Source organism: Staurois parvus, unplaced genomic scaffold (genome assembly GCF_062004578.1).
Source record: "Staurois parvus isolate SC_StPar_1 unplaced genomic scaffold, SC_StPar_1.0 ptg000347l, whole genome shotgun sequence".
In the NCBI taxonomy this organism is placed as follows: domain Eukaryota; kingdom Metazoa; phylum Chordata; class Amphibia; order Anura; family Ranidae; genus Staurois; species Staurois parvus.
Window position 1 is genome coordinate 5693948 of NW_028318143.1, and position 17082 is coordinate 5711029.

Here is a 17082-nt window from a genome sequence, read left to right on the forward strand (position 1 = left end):
CCGAGGTATGCCTGTATAACATTTACATGTCATCCCCCTCTTCACCCCAAACTTCCCATAGGAATGCACTGAAAACCAATTAATCCGTTCCAGAGGTCAGAAAAAAAGTAAGAAAAAACATTTCTGTTCAAAACTCTTTATAAAGTGCACTTTAAAAAGGCATAAAGGGACATGATTAAAAAAAAATTGTAAATGCATTGAAAACCAATTAATTCATTCGAATTGCAAAAAAAAAAAATCGTAAACCGAGCCATTTTTGATGGAAAATTTCCATTCGTAAACTGAAAATTAAGTTGACTGAGGCGTTCGTAAACCGAGGTACGCCTGTACTTGATTTTAGACAAAATGACATTGTAGAGATCCTCTAGACCTACCTTGGCTTTAATCTCCATCTTCATTACTGATCCAATGATTGTCATCAAATCGCTGATGATGACCATGACGTACCAGCCATTAATAAATTCCAGGCGGTCAGCTGAACATACACGTCTGGAATATTTATTCAGGAAAAACTGCACAAATCTCTGCAAATAAAAGTTGGACAAAGTTAGGACTTGCTGCCCTCTAGTGTGGGAAAATGCATTTGCAATTCTGACAACTTTGCAAGGTAAATGAGATCTCTTGTCTAAATGAAATTGCATTATTATTATTATTATTATACAGGATTTATATATCGCCAACAGTTTGCTCAGCGCTTTACAATATAACGGGAGACAATACAGCAACAATACAGCTCAATACATGAGGGAAAGGAGGGCCCTGCTCCTCGGAGCTTACAATCTACAATTCATAACAACAGTTCACTTATTATATGACGAGCTCTTTTCTGTCGGCAAATAAAAGAACCTTGAATTTGATTTAATTTAAATAAAAAACTGCAACCAAGTGTAGTTTACAATTTTGTATGTACATATTTTGGCCCAATTAATCCTGTGATATGCATACATAGATAGGTTGAGCTTGACTGCCATGACTCCCATCAGTTAATTTTATGTAATCTTCCAAAGTTTTTAGCAGTGTTGGTCCATATGAAGGGAAACATTTCCTGCAATGATCAATTTTCATTCACAAAGCAAAAAAGTAACAAAAAAAAAAATCCTTCCCCAACTGTATGAACAGCAGTCTGATTAAATATATGATCAAAACTATGATATATAAATATTACTGAATACAAATAGAAGTTAGAAAAACTTCTTCTCCATTTTTAACCTCCATTGCTGGTATTGCTATCCTTCCATCAGGTACTATGCCATTCTGCAACTATTCTTCTCTTACTGTAAAGAACTCCTTCCAGTACTGACAAAACCACCTTTACGCAACTTACAACAGAAGTCTCTTTATTCTCTGTAAAATGCTTGGTACAAAAAATTAATTCAATCACTAAGCCTTAATTCTGGGTTTAGATATATGTATATAGATATATGTATAAGCAACTACAATTTTATGAACCCTCTTGCAGCTTTTTTTTTTTTAATCAAAGGAATAGCTGCACCCTTTATCTGGCTATGTGCTCTTGAAACATCTCTGGTTACCCTATCCCCATCTTACAGTAGGTATCCAAATTTTTTTTCTGCAAGGTTTTTTTATGGATTCAGATGAGCAAATGGTATCGTGACAAAGTGCCGGTTCACATATATGCGGATTGGATGCGATTTGAACCACATCCAATCTGCATGACATGTGAAATAACATTGCTTCCTTTGGTGCCTGTTCACATATGTCCGGTGCACTGGTGGTGCGGATTCAGTGCAGACTGAAAAAGAGACATGTTCAATTTCTGAGCAGTGCGGTCCACTTCAGGTGCAGATTATAGACTATGGACTTCTATGGTAACCATTTCTAAACCACATGTGTGAACAGGATAAGATCCTGACCTAAACCTGACCTAAACCTCTGAACAACTACTGTGTCAATTAGCTGTGAAACCTGAGTTTCAATCCACACCACACATGTGCGAATCAGCTCAAATGGTTAGTACTTCTGCCTAGCAGTACCAGGGCTGTCTGTTTGAATCTAAACCACGGCACTACCTGCATAGACTTGTATGTTCTCCTTGTGCCTGCATGGAAGGTTAATTGGCCCTAGTATGTGCATGTATGTATGTATGTATGTATGTATGTATGTATGTATGTATGTATGTATGTGAGTTGGGGGACCTTAAATTGTAAGCTTCTTGAGAACAGGGACTGATGTGACTGTACAATATAGATCATATATACAGCACTGCATAAATTGTCAGTGCTATATAAATACCTTTAATAATAATGGCTCCACTTATGGCGGTCTGCAGGAGTAAGGTTTGCCAATTGGATTAAATGGGGCTGTAAAATAGATGAATAGTATAAAAAATAACTGGCTGGGACCATGTCAAGGAATAATGGCTGGATTGGGGAGGAATTTAAAGTATTATCTCAGGTGCACTGCATTCCGGGGATGAGGGGGTCAAATTTATCAAAAGCCAACTCCATTAAAGCGTTACCAAACCTATGACCCTGCATTCACTATATCCGGTCTCCCACAGTACACACAACATGGAAATGCAATTATTTTAGTAAACATAAACTGCTAAATACCTTTTCTAATCAGCAGTTAGATCAGTCGTGTGCTTCTTTTAGTGTCCTGCAGAGCACTGGTTAAAGCTTGTAGGAGGAGTTTTCCTTTCTTCTCTGACAGTCCTATGAGTCTGCATAACCCTTGACCCTCCGTCTGGACAATGCTGATTGGCCCTGTGTTGATCACATGCACCCTCCCAAAAGAGAAAAAAAAATCTCTGCACATGCTCAATTTAGTCTGTATGGGTAGAGTGCCTCCTAGAGCTCTGTATTATCAGCAGATGGATTGGGGACTGTGGAAGAAGGTGGAGGATCAGAGAAGACAGGCTCAAAACATCCTTTTTATACAGTGATTAACCCCTTAGGTTCCACAGTGTGTATGACAAGCATGCTTTACTGTATATATAGACTGATTTTACTCTTGTGGGTTTAATAACACTTTAAAAGTTGAAGTTGTCCTTTAAAGCTCAATTGAAGTCAATGTACAAATAGGGCAGAAGCTTTGAACAGTCCAGTCCTTAATCCTTACAGGGCTTTTTCTCCTTGCATCGGCTGCAAATCCATAATAAACTGCGCTCTGCTCAAAATATTGCTCCCCTCCGTATGAGAACGGTTGGGTTTGTTCAGCAGTCTGACATGTCAGCACTACAGCTCAGCAATCAGCAACTTTTGCTCCTTTTGGATTTCATTGGGCTGTATAGGAAGACTGTACTAAAAAATACATAGGATGTCAATGTCGACGTTGTTCTGAAAACACTGGTTTATTATTTATTTCAGGTACTTCTATAGCGCCGTCAATTTACGCAGCGCTTTACATATATATTGTACATTCACATCACTCCCTAACCCTGAAGGGGCGTACAATATAAGGTCCCTAACTCACATTCATACATACACATACTAGGGCCAATTTAGACAGGATCCAATTAACCTACCAGCATGTCTTTGGAGTGTGGGAAGAAACTGGAGTACCTGAAGGAAACCCACGTAGGCACAGGGAGAACATGCAAACTCCAGGCAGGTAGAGCTTGAGGTTGGAATTTGAACCAATGATCCCAGTATTGCCAGGTGGAAGTGCTAACCATTTAGCCACTGTGCTGTCTGGCTGTGTCTGCAATCAGACATTACTGAATCACTCGCCAGGAAAACATATACAATACCTATACTGTTCTGTGTTACTGACTGAGAAAATGTTGGTTCTGAAACCCCTGGATCAGCCTGGCAGCTAGGATTTTCTGAAAAAGCCATTCAAAAATCGAGGCACCGAGGAATTTTGGAACTCCGGCTTTGCTCAGAAAACAAGATCGGAGACCAAGAACTCCGTGACTCAATCTATTAGTACTTACTCTTTGTAGTTTTATAGCCAGGACAATGGAACGCGTACACAGAATGAGAGACGTCAAGCAGGTCAGGATAACAAAGCCATCAAACACCAGGATGTAGTGAGTGTTCTTCTGAGCTGCAAGAGAATCCAAACACAGATCCGCCATGTTGTTTCTGCGAGAAGTCCACATTATTTGTAAAAAAGTCCTCAAATGAAAACTAAATTTGTATTTTTAGAACTGTTGAAGCATTATATTTGTTTCTCCATGTGTAGCAATTCAGACACACAAAGGGCGAGTGAAAAACCTATAGTCAACAGTTGTCAATGGCTGGATGGATTTCCGCTTTATAGTCATATTAAACCATTAGTGTTTTTTTTTTGTGTTGTTTCAACTTAAAGTGGAGCTCCAGGTGAAAAAAAATATACGTCAGCAGCTATAATAAATGTGAGAAAACAGAGAGCGAGCACCAGCCTAATGCATTAATCCCCCCCAAAAAAATATTTAATACAAATCCAAAAATTAAAACTACTCACAAGCATACAAGAATATACGCTCATAAAGCTACCCTTCCGTGGCCAAATGGAACAATATCCCAAGCACAGAGGGGCCACACCGGGGTCTCTGAAGGCTGACTCATTTCAAAAGTTTATCCTCCTTCCTCAGAGCTCTGGAAAGAAGGATAAACCTTCGAAACAGGTCAGCTTTCAGGGACCCCGGTGTGGCCCCTCTGTGCTTGGGATATTGTTCCATTTGGCCATGAAAGTATGGCTTGATGAGTGTATATTCTTCTATGCTTGTGAGTAGTTTTAATTTGGATTTATATGAAATATTTTTTGGATAATGCACTATGCTGGTGCGCTCTCTCTCTTGGTTTTCTCCTAGTTGTTACAGGACACCCCCAGTCCTAAAGAGCAGCAAGGCTAGAAGCGATTCTTCATACGATCTTTCATGCATCAACTAGGTTACTTCACTTGCACGCAGGAGACTAATCTTTCTGCTGTTGGTTACAAAAACTGCAGCTGCTGATTTAAAAAAAAAAAAAAAAAAAAAAAAAACAGCCACTGACCTGTCTTAGGATGCAGTGGTGTCCTCCCCACAGGTAGGTTCCAGCATCTTAAGTGTGGACACCCAGCTGTTATAGCTTGCGGCTTCACAGCCGGGTGCCCACTGCGCATGTGTAAGTGGTGCTGCGGATTGTGAATGGTCCCACGTCCTAGAAGACTGGGGCGTGGAGGAGAACTTCAGCTGCCGATCACCTAGGCGGTCGCAGCAGAAGTGAGAGCGGGTACCTGTCAAAATCGTGTACCCGCTCCTCCAAGGTGCCAATCTTTAACAGGGAGCACAGGACGACACTTTTTGTTCAAAAATAATAAGTTCCCCCCATGTCGGAATGTCCGCCACAGTCCTGCTACAAGTCGCTGTTCGCCGCCACTAGTAAAAATAAAAAAAATAAAATAAAAAAATTCCAGTATATATACCACCATTTGTAAACACTATAACTTTCACATAAGCCAATTCATTTACATGTATTGGGATTTTTTTTTTAGCAAAGACTTGTAGCAGAATACACTTTGGTTTAAATTTATGATGAAGTTAGATTTTTTGAATTTTTTTACTGAACATGTTTAAATAGCAAAAAGTAAAAAATATAGTTTTCAAAATTGTCGGTCTTTTTTTTTTTTTTATATAGTGCAAAAAAAAAAAAAAAAAAAAAAAAGCACAGGGGATCAAATACCACCAAAAGAAAGAAATTTAATTTGGGTGCAGCGTTGCATGACCGCACAATTGTCAGTTAAAGTAATGCAGCGCCGTAACACCAAAAAATGGCCTGGTCAGGAAGGGGGGTAAATCCTTTGGAGGGCAAGTGGCTAATAGTCTTTCAAAATATACAAAAACATGTATATATTTCTAGAATCCATAGTGGACTTATTGACTGATGGGATAATTCTGCCACCAGGATAAAACATTAACAAATGTAGGCTATATTAGTATTTTATTTTCAGGTATGGAAAAATTCTGATTAAACTTGGGAATGACGACATGCTTGTGGCAGAACACAATTACAGTATTTTAGGATTTGACTCACTGGAACCAGATATATGCCAATCCTTGCACTCCTGAATAGTAGCATCACTATCAAAGAAGATCTTCACCTTTCCACTATGAGCCTGGTTATCGAATGTTATCTGTTAGCAAACAAAGAAAGAATGGTAAAAAAAATAAATTAAACTGCTTTATAAATAAATTGAATCAGTCACAATATAGGACTACAAATATATAAATTGGAGGCACAAAATCAGTTAATTAGCTATAAAAGTGACTGCTAAATTATACAAAATCAATTTTAATTGTTTTATTCTGTATCTATAACTGCGTATATACAAGTCTCATGTCACTTCTAATAAGAACGGCCTTTCTAATAATATATACAGGTACGTAGTGAAGTGCAATTTTGATCTATTTTTACTTTTTTCATTAAACAGTGTCATCAAATTTGACCAAGCATTACAGAATACCCAGAAGCATTTTGCATTAGTCCACACCCTAGAGGAGCATCTAATCTAATATCTCCGCCTCCATTATTCAGGCACACACACCATATATGGGCAGTTAAAATGTAAACTATAGTCTACTTCATTATACCATCCAGCCCCCATCTAGAAACAAATTACACCATTGCAGCAATCCCAATCTAGGCACTGTGTGCCCCCTGATTTTTGGGCAAGAAATCAAAAAGCCTAGGTGATATTTAATAGGAAAGATTATAGGCCTTTTAAAATTATAGGCAAAATAAAAAAAGTAACAAACAGCACCAAATTGTGCCAAAAAGTTTTCAAACATAAAAGTGAGTTATATTTTGGAAGTAGGGTGGGAGCTTTACAAAGAACTATAGGACTTGAATTTAAGTTTGCATCTGTCGTTTGTAAAGCCTCCCTGGCTGACCAATATAGGATTGTGTACACAGGCTTTTGTTTGATGCTTTTTTTCACTATACAGGTCAATGGGAACGCAAGCTTGAAGTAGGTTGATGCAACTTCGGAGGTGGTTAGCTGCAGGCCAGATGAAACTCTGAAGCAACATTTCAGATGCCATCAAAGTGCACCTGTAAACATGCTACAGTTTCCCAACACCACAAGATGTTTGGGACTATCGACACAAGCCATCTAGGAGGTTTTTTTGTGGAATGGTTGAGACAAAAGGTCACCTGTGCTAGGCACAAACACGCTTGGTAGAAATCTCTCAGTAGGAGACATTTCTGGGACCACAGGAATTCAAACCACTCTCCACTCAATTCAATTCCAAAGAAAACAAATTGTGGTCAATGGGAACGCAAGCTTGAAGTAGGTTGATGCAACTTAGGAGGTGGTTAGCTGCAGGCCAGATGAAACTCTGAAGCAACATTTCAGATGCCATCTGTCAGGAAAGGCCTGCCCATAGTGCAGGTGAAGTTCCGCGGCGCACAAATATGCGTCGAGTCCTTACGAGCCGAAAAGATGTGCAGGCAGCTGGACATAGGTGCGCACATGTGCACTCGTGCATACGGGCACGCCTGTCACTAATGCTGGCACCAAAAGGGCTATTTAAACTGGCTGCAGTAGTTGTCCCATTGCCGTATGGTCTTATCCCTGCTCGTGTTCCCCAATTCCTGTGATTGTCTCCTGATACCGAACCAGCCTGTTCCTGACCTCCACGTGATCGCTACCTGCCCTGACCTCTGGCTTGTCTTGGATTATTCTTCTCCGCTCCTGTCTGATCTTCCATTGCTGACCTGACTACTCTTCCTCCTGTTGCTTAAGCCTGATCTGCCTGACCGATACCGAACCCAGCTCGTCTGACCCTGCATCCTCAGCACGCAGCTCTTGAGTATCCATCCATCCAGCTACATCAGAACCCTGCTCCCTGCCTACAACTCATCAGCTCATCAGCTATTAGTGGACTGATCACATTCATACCCCACCGTGCCCCTGCAACCGCTGTCTCACCATCAGCGGTCCTGGAGCCGGAGTTGTACGGGAGGCCTGCCTCTTCACGTCAGGCTCACTATCCAGGTATGGGACACCATCAAAGTGTACCTGTAAACATGCTACAGTTTCCCAACACCACAAGATGTTTGGGACCAACGACACAAGCCATCAAGGAGGTATTTTTGTGGAATGGTAAAGGGAAAAGGTCCACTGTGCTGGGAACAAACACACTTGGTAGAAATCCCACGGTAGGAGACATTTCTGAGACCACAATGGTTCAGAGGGGGGACCACAGGAATTCAAACCACTCTCCACTCAATTCAATTCTAAAGAAAAAAAGTTGTGGTCACTTAACTTCGAAAACCAGCAGAATGCACAATTTGACTGGGGTGTTCAAACCTTTAAAATGCCACAGCATACTACTTTAAATACATAGCATTTTCATATTACACCAAGCTTCCATGTCAAAATTACTCTCGAGACTTGCCTTGTTGTGAAACACATAGCAGTCTGGTAGCTCACGGACCCGTATGGTTTGAAGTTCAATGCCTTTCAGCTTGAAGGAGATCTCCACTTTAATAAGCCTGCAATAAAGGAGAGATTTTATACTATTGATAAAGGATATAAAGGAGCTTCAGCAAGAAGAGGCACAGACTCATTACCTGTAGAACTCCAGGTTGAAGAAGGAGGAGTTGGCCAGCAGCAAGTTATAAGATTCGTTGGTCATCAGTATCTCTTGGGATATGTGTAGACATTCTAAAACCACAGAAGAACATCAGAACACAGAAAGGAAGGTAGATACACAATGTACAAAGAGGAGGCAGCCTGGGTATTGGCAGGTACACCGTGTATATTGATGGAGAATCTGAATGTGGCTTCAGCCAGGTTATAAGACTGGCAGTAGTTATAGTCTTGCTTCCCTCAGCTCCTACAGCTTGGTAGAGGGTCAAACAGAAATGTGTGGATGTGTAAGAGATGTTGATTGTTTATGGTATTAAGCATGGGAAATGCTGGTTTTTCCCATACCCAGCTAACTTATTGTTAGTAAGAGATAAGATTATCTTCTAGAAATTCACAGGAGTTTGGATGCCTAGAGGGTTACATAAGTGGGTTTGGCTGGCATTTTTGATGGGTAGGTCATATGTTAAATAGTTTCTTTCCATAGATTATCAAAATGATATATATTATATACATGAAATGTAAACAGTCTAGTGCCTTTTTCTGTTTAAGTGGCATGTATATACATTCAATAAACTTGAATTAAATTTTCACTGCACCAAACAACGTTCTGGGTTCTTCCATGCATGGGAATGTTTGTGTGTAGGCATTTCGAAGGTCAGGCTGCAGTAAAAAAAAAGCTGTGTCAGATTAAAAAAATTCTAGCCTTTTTTAGTTAGAGTTAGATCGTCTGTCAAAGTCTTGGTCCCCACTTGGGCGATTTCCTCTCATTTGCCTTTAGTCATTTTCAGTAGATAAGAAAAGTAAAGAGGAATACAAAACAGCACAGCTGTCGCTGGAACAGGAGAAGAGAGGATACCTTCCATTGGGGACACCTGTTCTTACTGTAAAAGGTTTCCCCTAATTTTTTTTAAAGGGTCATTTTATAACCTTTTTTCAAAGATACAACAAAAAAAAGGCACAGGTGGGAAAGAAGGCATACAGCAAATGGGTCACTACAATGTACAGTATAGTAAGGAACCCAAAAGATAAAGTGTCATGTTCATATTCCATACATGTCAAAATAAGATGCCTAACACTTCCAGAAATTAAAAAAAAAAAAAAAGTAAAAAAGAAAAAAAAAAAAAAAAATAGGAAACATACTGACATTCATACATTAAGGATATTTCTCATAAATAAGAACAAATCGATAAGAGGGCAGGGTGCGCATGCACAAACTTCACAAAAGTGCAATAGGTCAAGGTCAAAACACAAAAGTTACATGTCTCGGTATCAAGGAGTCTACCTACACTCACCGGCTACTTTATTAGGTACACCTGTTCAATTGCTTGGTAACACAAATTGCTAATCAGCCAATCACATGGTAGCAACTCAATGCATTTAGGCATCTAGATGTGGTGAAGACAACTTGCTGAAGTTAAAACCGAGCAACAGAATGGGGAAGAAAGGAGATTTAAGTAACTTTGAATGTGGCATGGTTGTTGGTGCCAGATAGGCCAGTCTAAGTATTTCAAAAACTGCTGATCTACTGGGATTTTCATGCACAACCATCTCTAGGGTTTACAGAGAATGGTCCGAAAAAGAGAAAAGTGAGCGGCAGTTGTGTGGACGAAAATGCCGCGCTGATGACAGAGGTCAGAGGAGAATGGGCAGATTGGTTTGAGATGATAGAAAGGCAACAGTAACTCAAATAACCATTCGTTACAACCAAGGGATGCAGAATACCATCTCTGAATGCACAACACCTTGAAGCTGATGGGCTACAGCAGCAGAAGACCAAACTGGGTGCTACTCCTGTCAGCCAAGAACAGCAAACAGAGGCTACAATTCTGACAGGCTCAACAAAATTGGACAATAGAATGTTGGAAAAATGTTACCTGGTCTGATGAGTCTCGATTTCGGCTGCGACACTCAGATGGTAGGGTCAGAATTTGGCATAAACAACACGAAAGCATGGATCCATCCTGCCTTGTATCAACGGTTCAGGCTGGTGGTGTAATGGTGTGGGGGGGATATTTTCTTGGCTCGCTTTGGGCCCCTTAGTACCAATTGAGCATCGTTTAAACACCATGGCGTACCTGAGTATTGTTGCTGACCATGTCCATCCCTTTATGACTACAGTGTACACATCTTCTGATGGCTCCTACCAGCAGGATAATGCACCATGTCACAAAGCTCAAATCATCTCAAACTGGTTTCTTGAATATGACAATGAGCTCACTCTACTCCAATGGCCTCCACAGTCACCAGATCTCAATTCAATAGAGCACCTTTGGGTTGCGGTGGAACTGGAGATTCGCATCATGGATGTGCAGCCGACAAATCTGCAGCAACTGTGTGATGCTATCTTGTCAATATGGACCAAAATCATAGGCATGATTTCAACACCTTGTTGAATCTATGCCATGAAGAATTAAGGCAGTTCTGAAGACAAAAGGGGGCTCAAACATAGTAGCAAGGTGTACCTAATAAAGTGCCTGGTTAGTGTATCTTTCTCCATATAACAATAATAATTTTGATAATATTTCCACTTACTGTTTTTTATTCAAAGGACAGAAATGAAGGGACATGTCATTGATGATGAAGATCAGGTCAAGTGGGAAGGCATAAGGACACCAGTAAACTAGCAAAAAATACCTGTATCCACAGTGGGGTCTATATAGAAGGTGTCATTGGATGGATAGATGGACCCCCTGTGATAATGCTGCTTACAGATCTTCAGCCCTTTCCTCTTCTCATTGTCATAGCTGACTGTGCCAAGTGAAAGATTACCAATGTGACGGTACTATCAAAAGACAGACAGGAATTAAAAGACCATCACCATTAGAGCCCACTTTGCAAACAAAAAAAAGTTTGTACAAGAAAACTAAAAGAAGGATCATAAATCTGGCCCCTCAGAAAAAACTGGTGATTAGTTTAAGGAGATAAAAAAAAATCAACCATTGACATTCTGAAATTACATATGCCAATGGACCCAATTCAGTGAAGCAATATTTACAGCAAATACTGTATACAGCCAGACAGCAGGCAACATAAAGTGCCAGATAATACCTTTACTGTTGCAAAGTCAAAGCACAAACACAATTCCCTTATAAATTCCAAATTCTGGGTCTAGGCAAACCCATCCCTCACTGAACTGCTTGACCTCAGCAAAACAGAACTGAGGGAGGCAGAAGGAGAGGACTATGCAAATATCAATATTCAAAAAGTTCCAGTAAAGGCACACTCCAGTTTATTGGTCCATTATCTACAATGCTGGAATGATGTCTAGTTTGTTTGTTTTTTTAATCATCTTTACAGCTTTGTACTTTGAACTCCTTTATGAATAGAACATTCATAAATGTTTCATAAAGCTAGCTATACACAAGTAGTATTTTGCTTGAAAATGTTCATTTTCTGAACATTTGCTCAATTTCTTATTCTTATTGGGGTTAATAATTTTCAACTGCAGTGACAAGAAAATTCAAGCAGAAAGAAAAAAAAAATTATTTTTCAAATCGAACAAATTTCTAACAGTATATGTGATTTTCATTCCATTCATACCAAAATCAAATGTTAAAAGCATACAAATTTTTGAAGAAGTACTTTCAAAACAATATTTCTCAGTCTCTGTTGAATGTACTTTCAAGATCTACCAGCGTACGGAAAGCCTATGGGTCTGCTTTCATCTACATTACTTGCAACCCTCCTTCTTTCCAGCTCTGATGAGACCCCTTCTACCTATAAATTTGGGGGCCCAGGGCACAAATGTCTAATATTGTCAAGAATGTTTAACATTGTAAGACAGAAGCCTTGTTAATGAACTATAAATGTCAATTTACACCTCTAATAGGCAAGTAGTATTATATGTCACACTTTACCTGGTCAATCGCATAAAATATACTGCTGTAGAAATCTTCTTGTGTGTACACAGTGAGACTGTAGTCATCTTCATCTATGCCGGTGTATTCTTTAAGAAACAAGTGTTTGAAGGCCATTGTATTCTCTTCCTTGAAGGAAACTACAAGTTGGTTGCTCAACCCAAACAGGACCAGCTGAAAAAAGAAACCAAGTAACTGAAAGGAATGTAAATGCAGCAGAGGTGAAAACACACTATAAAGACCACAAATGTGCTCAAGCTCAGAGCTTTTAGTCCCAGAGAGCAATGGGGTCCCTTACTATTGGGTTGCTGGTTCAAATCCCAACCACAGCACCACCTGCTTGGAGTCTGCATGTTCTCCCTGAGCTTGCGTGGGTTTCCTCCGGGTACTCCGGTTTACTCCCACACTCCAAAGACATGCTGGTAGGTTAATTGGCTCTTGTCTAAATTGGCCCTAGTATGTGTATGCAAGAATGTAAGTTAGGGACCTTAGATTGTACACCCCTTGAGGGTTAGGGACTGATAAGAATGGACATTATATATGTAAAGCGCTGAGTAAATTGACGGCGCTATGAAAGTACCTGCAATAAATAAACAAATATTGGAAATTCCCACATTACATTGTTGGCTACTGGGATAAAGGTGGACCAGAGTTTTCAAGTTGTAGAAGAGTTGAGGATTTTAGGAGTGCCACTATTCAGGGGGTTCGACCTGTTTTAGGCATTTCCAGTGAAGGGTACTGTTAATGCTACAGCATACAAAGACATTTTATTTTTATTAACAACCCTTCCAATTTTCTGACAACAGTTTGGAAAACACTTTTCCATTCCAGCATGACTGTGCCCCTGTGCACAAAGCCAGCTTCATAAAAACATTGTTTGTCGAATTTGTGGTGGAGGCACTTGGGTTGAAGCTATGAACTCAACCTTACTAAAACACCTTTATGATGAATTGCAATGCCAATTGTGAGACAGGCCTTCTCATCCATCATCAATACCTAACCTCACAGATGCGCTTTTGGTTGAACAGACACAAATTTTCATAAAACACACTCTTAAAATGTTACTAAACCCACATCATAAAAAAACATCAATAAATGCTGTTATATGATGTTCATACTCCCTCAGTCACTATAAGATTAGCTTTCTGTGTTATGCAGAAAACCTGGTTGATTCTGTTGTTCTCCATCTCTACCTTCTGTTCATGTCCCCAATTCAACTAGAGATCTTGCAGCGGTAGAGGCAACTCCGCACATGCTCAGTTTTCAGTGAGTTTCTATTGAACATTTCCTCCCTATCACATCTGAGCAACCCATGTGCCAATAGAGTCACACATGTGGGTGTATACACAGTGGTAAATGGCAGTCCATTCCCTCCTCCTGCATGCCCACTAACCAGCTACACACAATGAGGGTGGGATATTACATGTAGATTAATGGAAGAAGCACCTCCCTCTTATTCTAAGACACAGGCTGGAGGGGTGCGACACAGCCTCTGACGGACAGAAATCATGGTATTTCGACAAAATAAAAATTTGATTTAAAATATATATTTTTATGACTATTTAAAACAATGTATTGATATTAATTATTTTTACTCCCAAAGACATTTTTTCAGTGCAGGAGTCTGCTGACAATTTTGCTGGTTGTAAGTAATTAAAAATTACCCCAAAAAGGAATAAAGAATTCACTTTATCACCTGTGTTGTCACCATAGCAATTTTGAGAACCTGCAGGGCGAGTTTCCAGGGTATCTGGCGCCGAGCCCTGTACTTGTCACATGGGCTCATAAAATAGAACTTCAGATCTTCCTTTAACTTTATACCTTCCCTCTCCAACTCATCCTGCTCCATAGAAGAAACTCTGCAAAAAATATATATATAATACTATGAACAACAAAAGCAATAGTCAAAAACTATCAAAAATCACCATGTAAAGCAAACCTATAGTGATCTACAGTACTTTATTTTTCTTTTCAGGCTGTTTCCTGTCGACCTGGTGATCCTCTCACAACGCCCCATAACCCAGTGTGTATAACAATCCGGGCCATTTGGGTGATTTCTGTTATCATTAGGATTTAAAAAAAAAAAAAAGCCAAACAACTAATTGATAATAAATGGCTTCATATGATCATCACCCTTCAATAAAATATATATATACACACATATATATACACATACATACATACATATACACACACACTAATATATATATATATATATATATATATATATATATATATCTCTCTATCTATCTATCACACACACTGAAGGTGATCCCTTTGATCCCCTGCTGATTGTTAATGTTTGCCCACTCACATAGATATGATCAGTCTAAAAATTGAATGGTAGGTGTTTTGTACAACTGAGAATGTCAATGATCATGAGAACAGTGAGGAATCATCCCAGAACTACACGTGAGGATCTTGTCAATGATCTCCAGGTAGCTGGGACCACAGTCACCAAGAAAATAATTGGTAACACACTACGCCGACAAGGATTGAAATCCTGCAGAGCCCGCAAGGTCCCTCTGCTCAAGAAAGCACATGTCCAGGTCCGTCTGAAGTTTGCCACTGAACATCTGAATGATGCAGAGGACGACTAGTTGAAAGTGTTGTGGTCAGATGAGACCAAAATCGAGCTCTTTGGCATCAAATCAACTTGCCGTGTTTGGAGGAGGAGGAATGCTGCCTATGACCCCAAGAACACCATCCCAACTGTCAAACATGGTGGTGGAAATATTCTGCTTTGGGGTGTTTTTCTGCTACTTCCCTCAGCCAGGGCATTGATAATGGGTCGTGGATGGGTGTTCCAGCATGACAATGACCCCAAACACATGGCCAAGGCAACAAAGGAGTGGCTCAAGAAGAAGCACATTAGGGTCCTGGAGTGGCCTAGCCAGTCTCCAGACCTTAATCTGATTGAAAATCTGTGGAGGGAGCTGAAAATTCGAGTTGCCAAACGTCAGCCACCAAACCTTAAAGACTTGGAGAGGATCTGCCAAGAGGAATGGACCAAAATCCCTCCTGAGATGTGTGCAAACCTGGTGACCAAGTACAGGAAACGTCTGACCTCTGTGATTGCCAACAAGGGATTTGCCGCCAAGTACTAAGTCATGTTTTGTGAAGGGGATCAAATACTTATTTCCCTCATGAACATGCAAATCAGTGCATAATTTGTTAGACATGCATTTCTTTTGAATTTTTTGTTGCTATTCTGTCTCTCAGTGTTACAATACACCTACCATTCGATTATTAGACTGATCATTTCTTTGTGAGTGGGCAAATATTCAAAATCAGCAGGGGATCTAATACGTGTGTGTGTGTGTGTGTGTGTGTGTGTGTGTGTGTGTATGTGTATTTTGTGAGAACTAGCATCAAATGGTAGAGTTTTTCCAGCATACAGCCACTCGCTTTATTCTTTTTTAAAGGCCTTTTAGCCCAATTTTATTTAAAAGAAAGTTCCACAACATGCTTCCCACGCAGGGGTATCCACCATCAAACAAATGAAATAAATAATCAGCCTCCTGGCTTGTACACACATTTCTGCCGCTCTGGCCTTCCACTTTAGGCTCACAGCTATCTCCTACAGACTCCTTCAAAAATGGCTTTTAGCACACAGCTAGCAGCCTCTTGCTGCTCTGGCTTCCACCTCTCCAGGTGGAGCCCTCCTGACTCCTGGGAATTGACCTCCTGTCTGCCGTGGTGGAGCCCAGAATCCTGGACCTGACTCTAGAAGACAGCCATGCACACCTGACCATCAAACAAGTACCCTGGAGCCCCTCAACCTGCCTTGTTGAGAATCCCAGGTGAAATATCCTTTTTATATCGTGACAGATCACCACACTGTCACAACATTTTTTATATATATATATATATATATATATATATCTCTCTATCTATCTATCTATCTATCTATCTATCTCAATTACAGGTTTCGCAACATTCCAGATTAGCATTTCTGGGAAGAGAAAGTTGAGGCTTTGGCTGTCTCTGGATTCTGCAGCTCTGGGTCGGAACATCCAATCCTGGGTCCAGATTTTGCAAAACACCGGCAATATGGAGTACACAGGTGTGAGGTGTTAAATACTCTGAGGATGGCTCAGAGCTCCCAATGGGGGAGACGGAAGGTGTCATCGAGGGTACAGAGGACAGCCAGAAGCCAAGAGACAGAGGTCTCAGTTCCAGGAGTCAGGTTGGCTCCTATCGAGGTGTCAGGAGAACCCCAATCCATAGGCCAGAGGTGGGCCGTGCAGCAGGGCGCTATGACTAAAGGCTAGAAAGAGCCAAGCATCCAGGAGATGGAGACAACACAGTCAGAGAGACTGTCAGGAGGGAAGTGACCCTGTGGAATTTGCAACATGTATGCCATTACAACTATAAGGCTTTTTCTACACTTTCATTGCTGCTGACTCTGTCTCTCAGTGCTGCTTCCTGGAACTTCTGGTCATCACAGGAAAGAGTTAACAGTGAACAATGCAGTAGAGTGCATTGACATGCTTGGCTGTGTGCTTCTATTGATGCACACAGTGTAGTGCAACATCTAGTTCCGATATGCAAGGGTTGCTCCATAAAACACTGCAAGAGAAGGGAGCCACCTGAAAAAGGAAAGCTGGGGCAGAAGTCATGACACCAGCTTAAACATGGAACATAGACAAGCATTAAAGTAAAGAAGCAGCATAGTAAGGAAGGGCTTAAATCAGCTATT

The 17082-nt window shown here is 40.4% G+C and overlaps 1 protein-coding gene across 1 annotated transcript in view; it reads right to left on the reverse strand.

Annotated features, from left to right (window-relative positions):
• Positions 1 to 17082, reverse strand: part of MCOLN2 (mucolipin TRP cation channel 2) — a 60979-nt gene that overhangs the window by 21202 nt on the left and 22695 nt on the right. Inside the window, exons 2-9 of the mRNA XM_089684404.1 lie at positions 14077 to 14239; positions 12381 to 12554; positions 11158 to 11305; positions 8505 to 8598; positions 8330 to 8426; positions 5964 to 6063; positions 3899 to 4011; positions 375 to 524 (exon numbers count right to left, since the gene is read on the reverse strand). Coding sequence (XP_089540530.1) covers positions 375 to 524; positions 3899 to 4011; positions 5964 to 6063; positions 8330 to 8426; positions 8505 to 8598; positions 11158 to 11305; positions 12381 to 12554; positions 14077 to 14239 — 1039 coding nt within the window. The remainder of the gene's footprint in view (positions 1 to 374; positions 525 to 3898; positions 4012 to 5963; positions 6064 to 8329; positions 8427 to 8504; positions 8599 to 11157; positions 11306 to 12380; positions 12555 to 14076; positions 14240 to 17082) is intronic.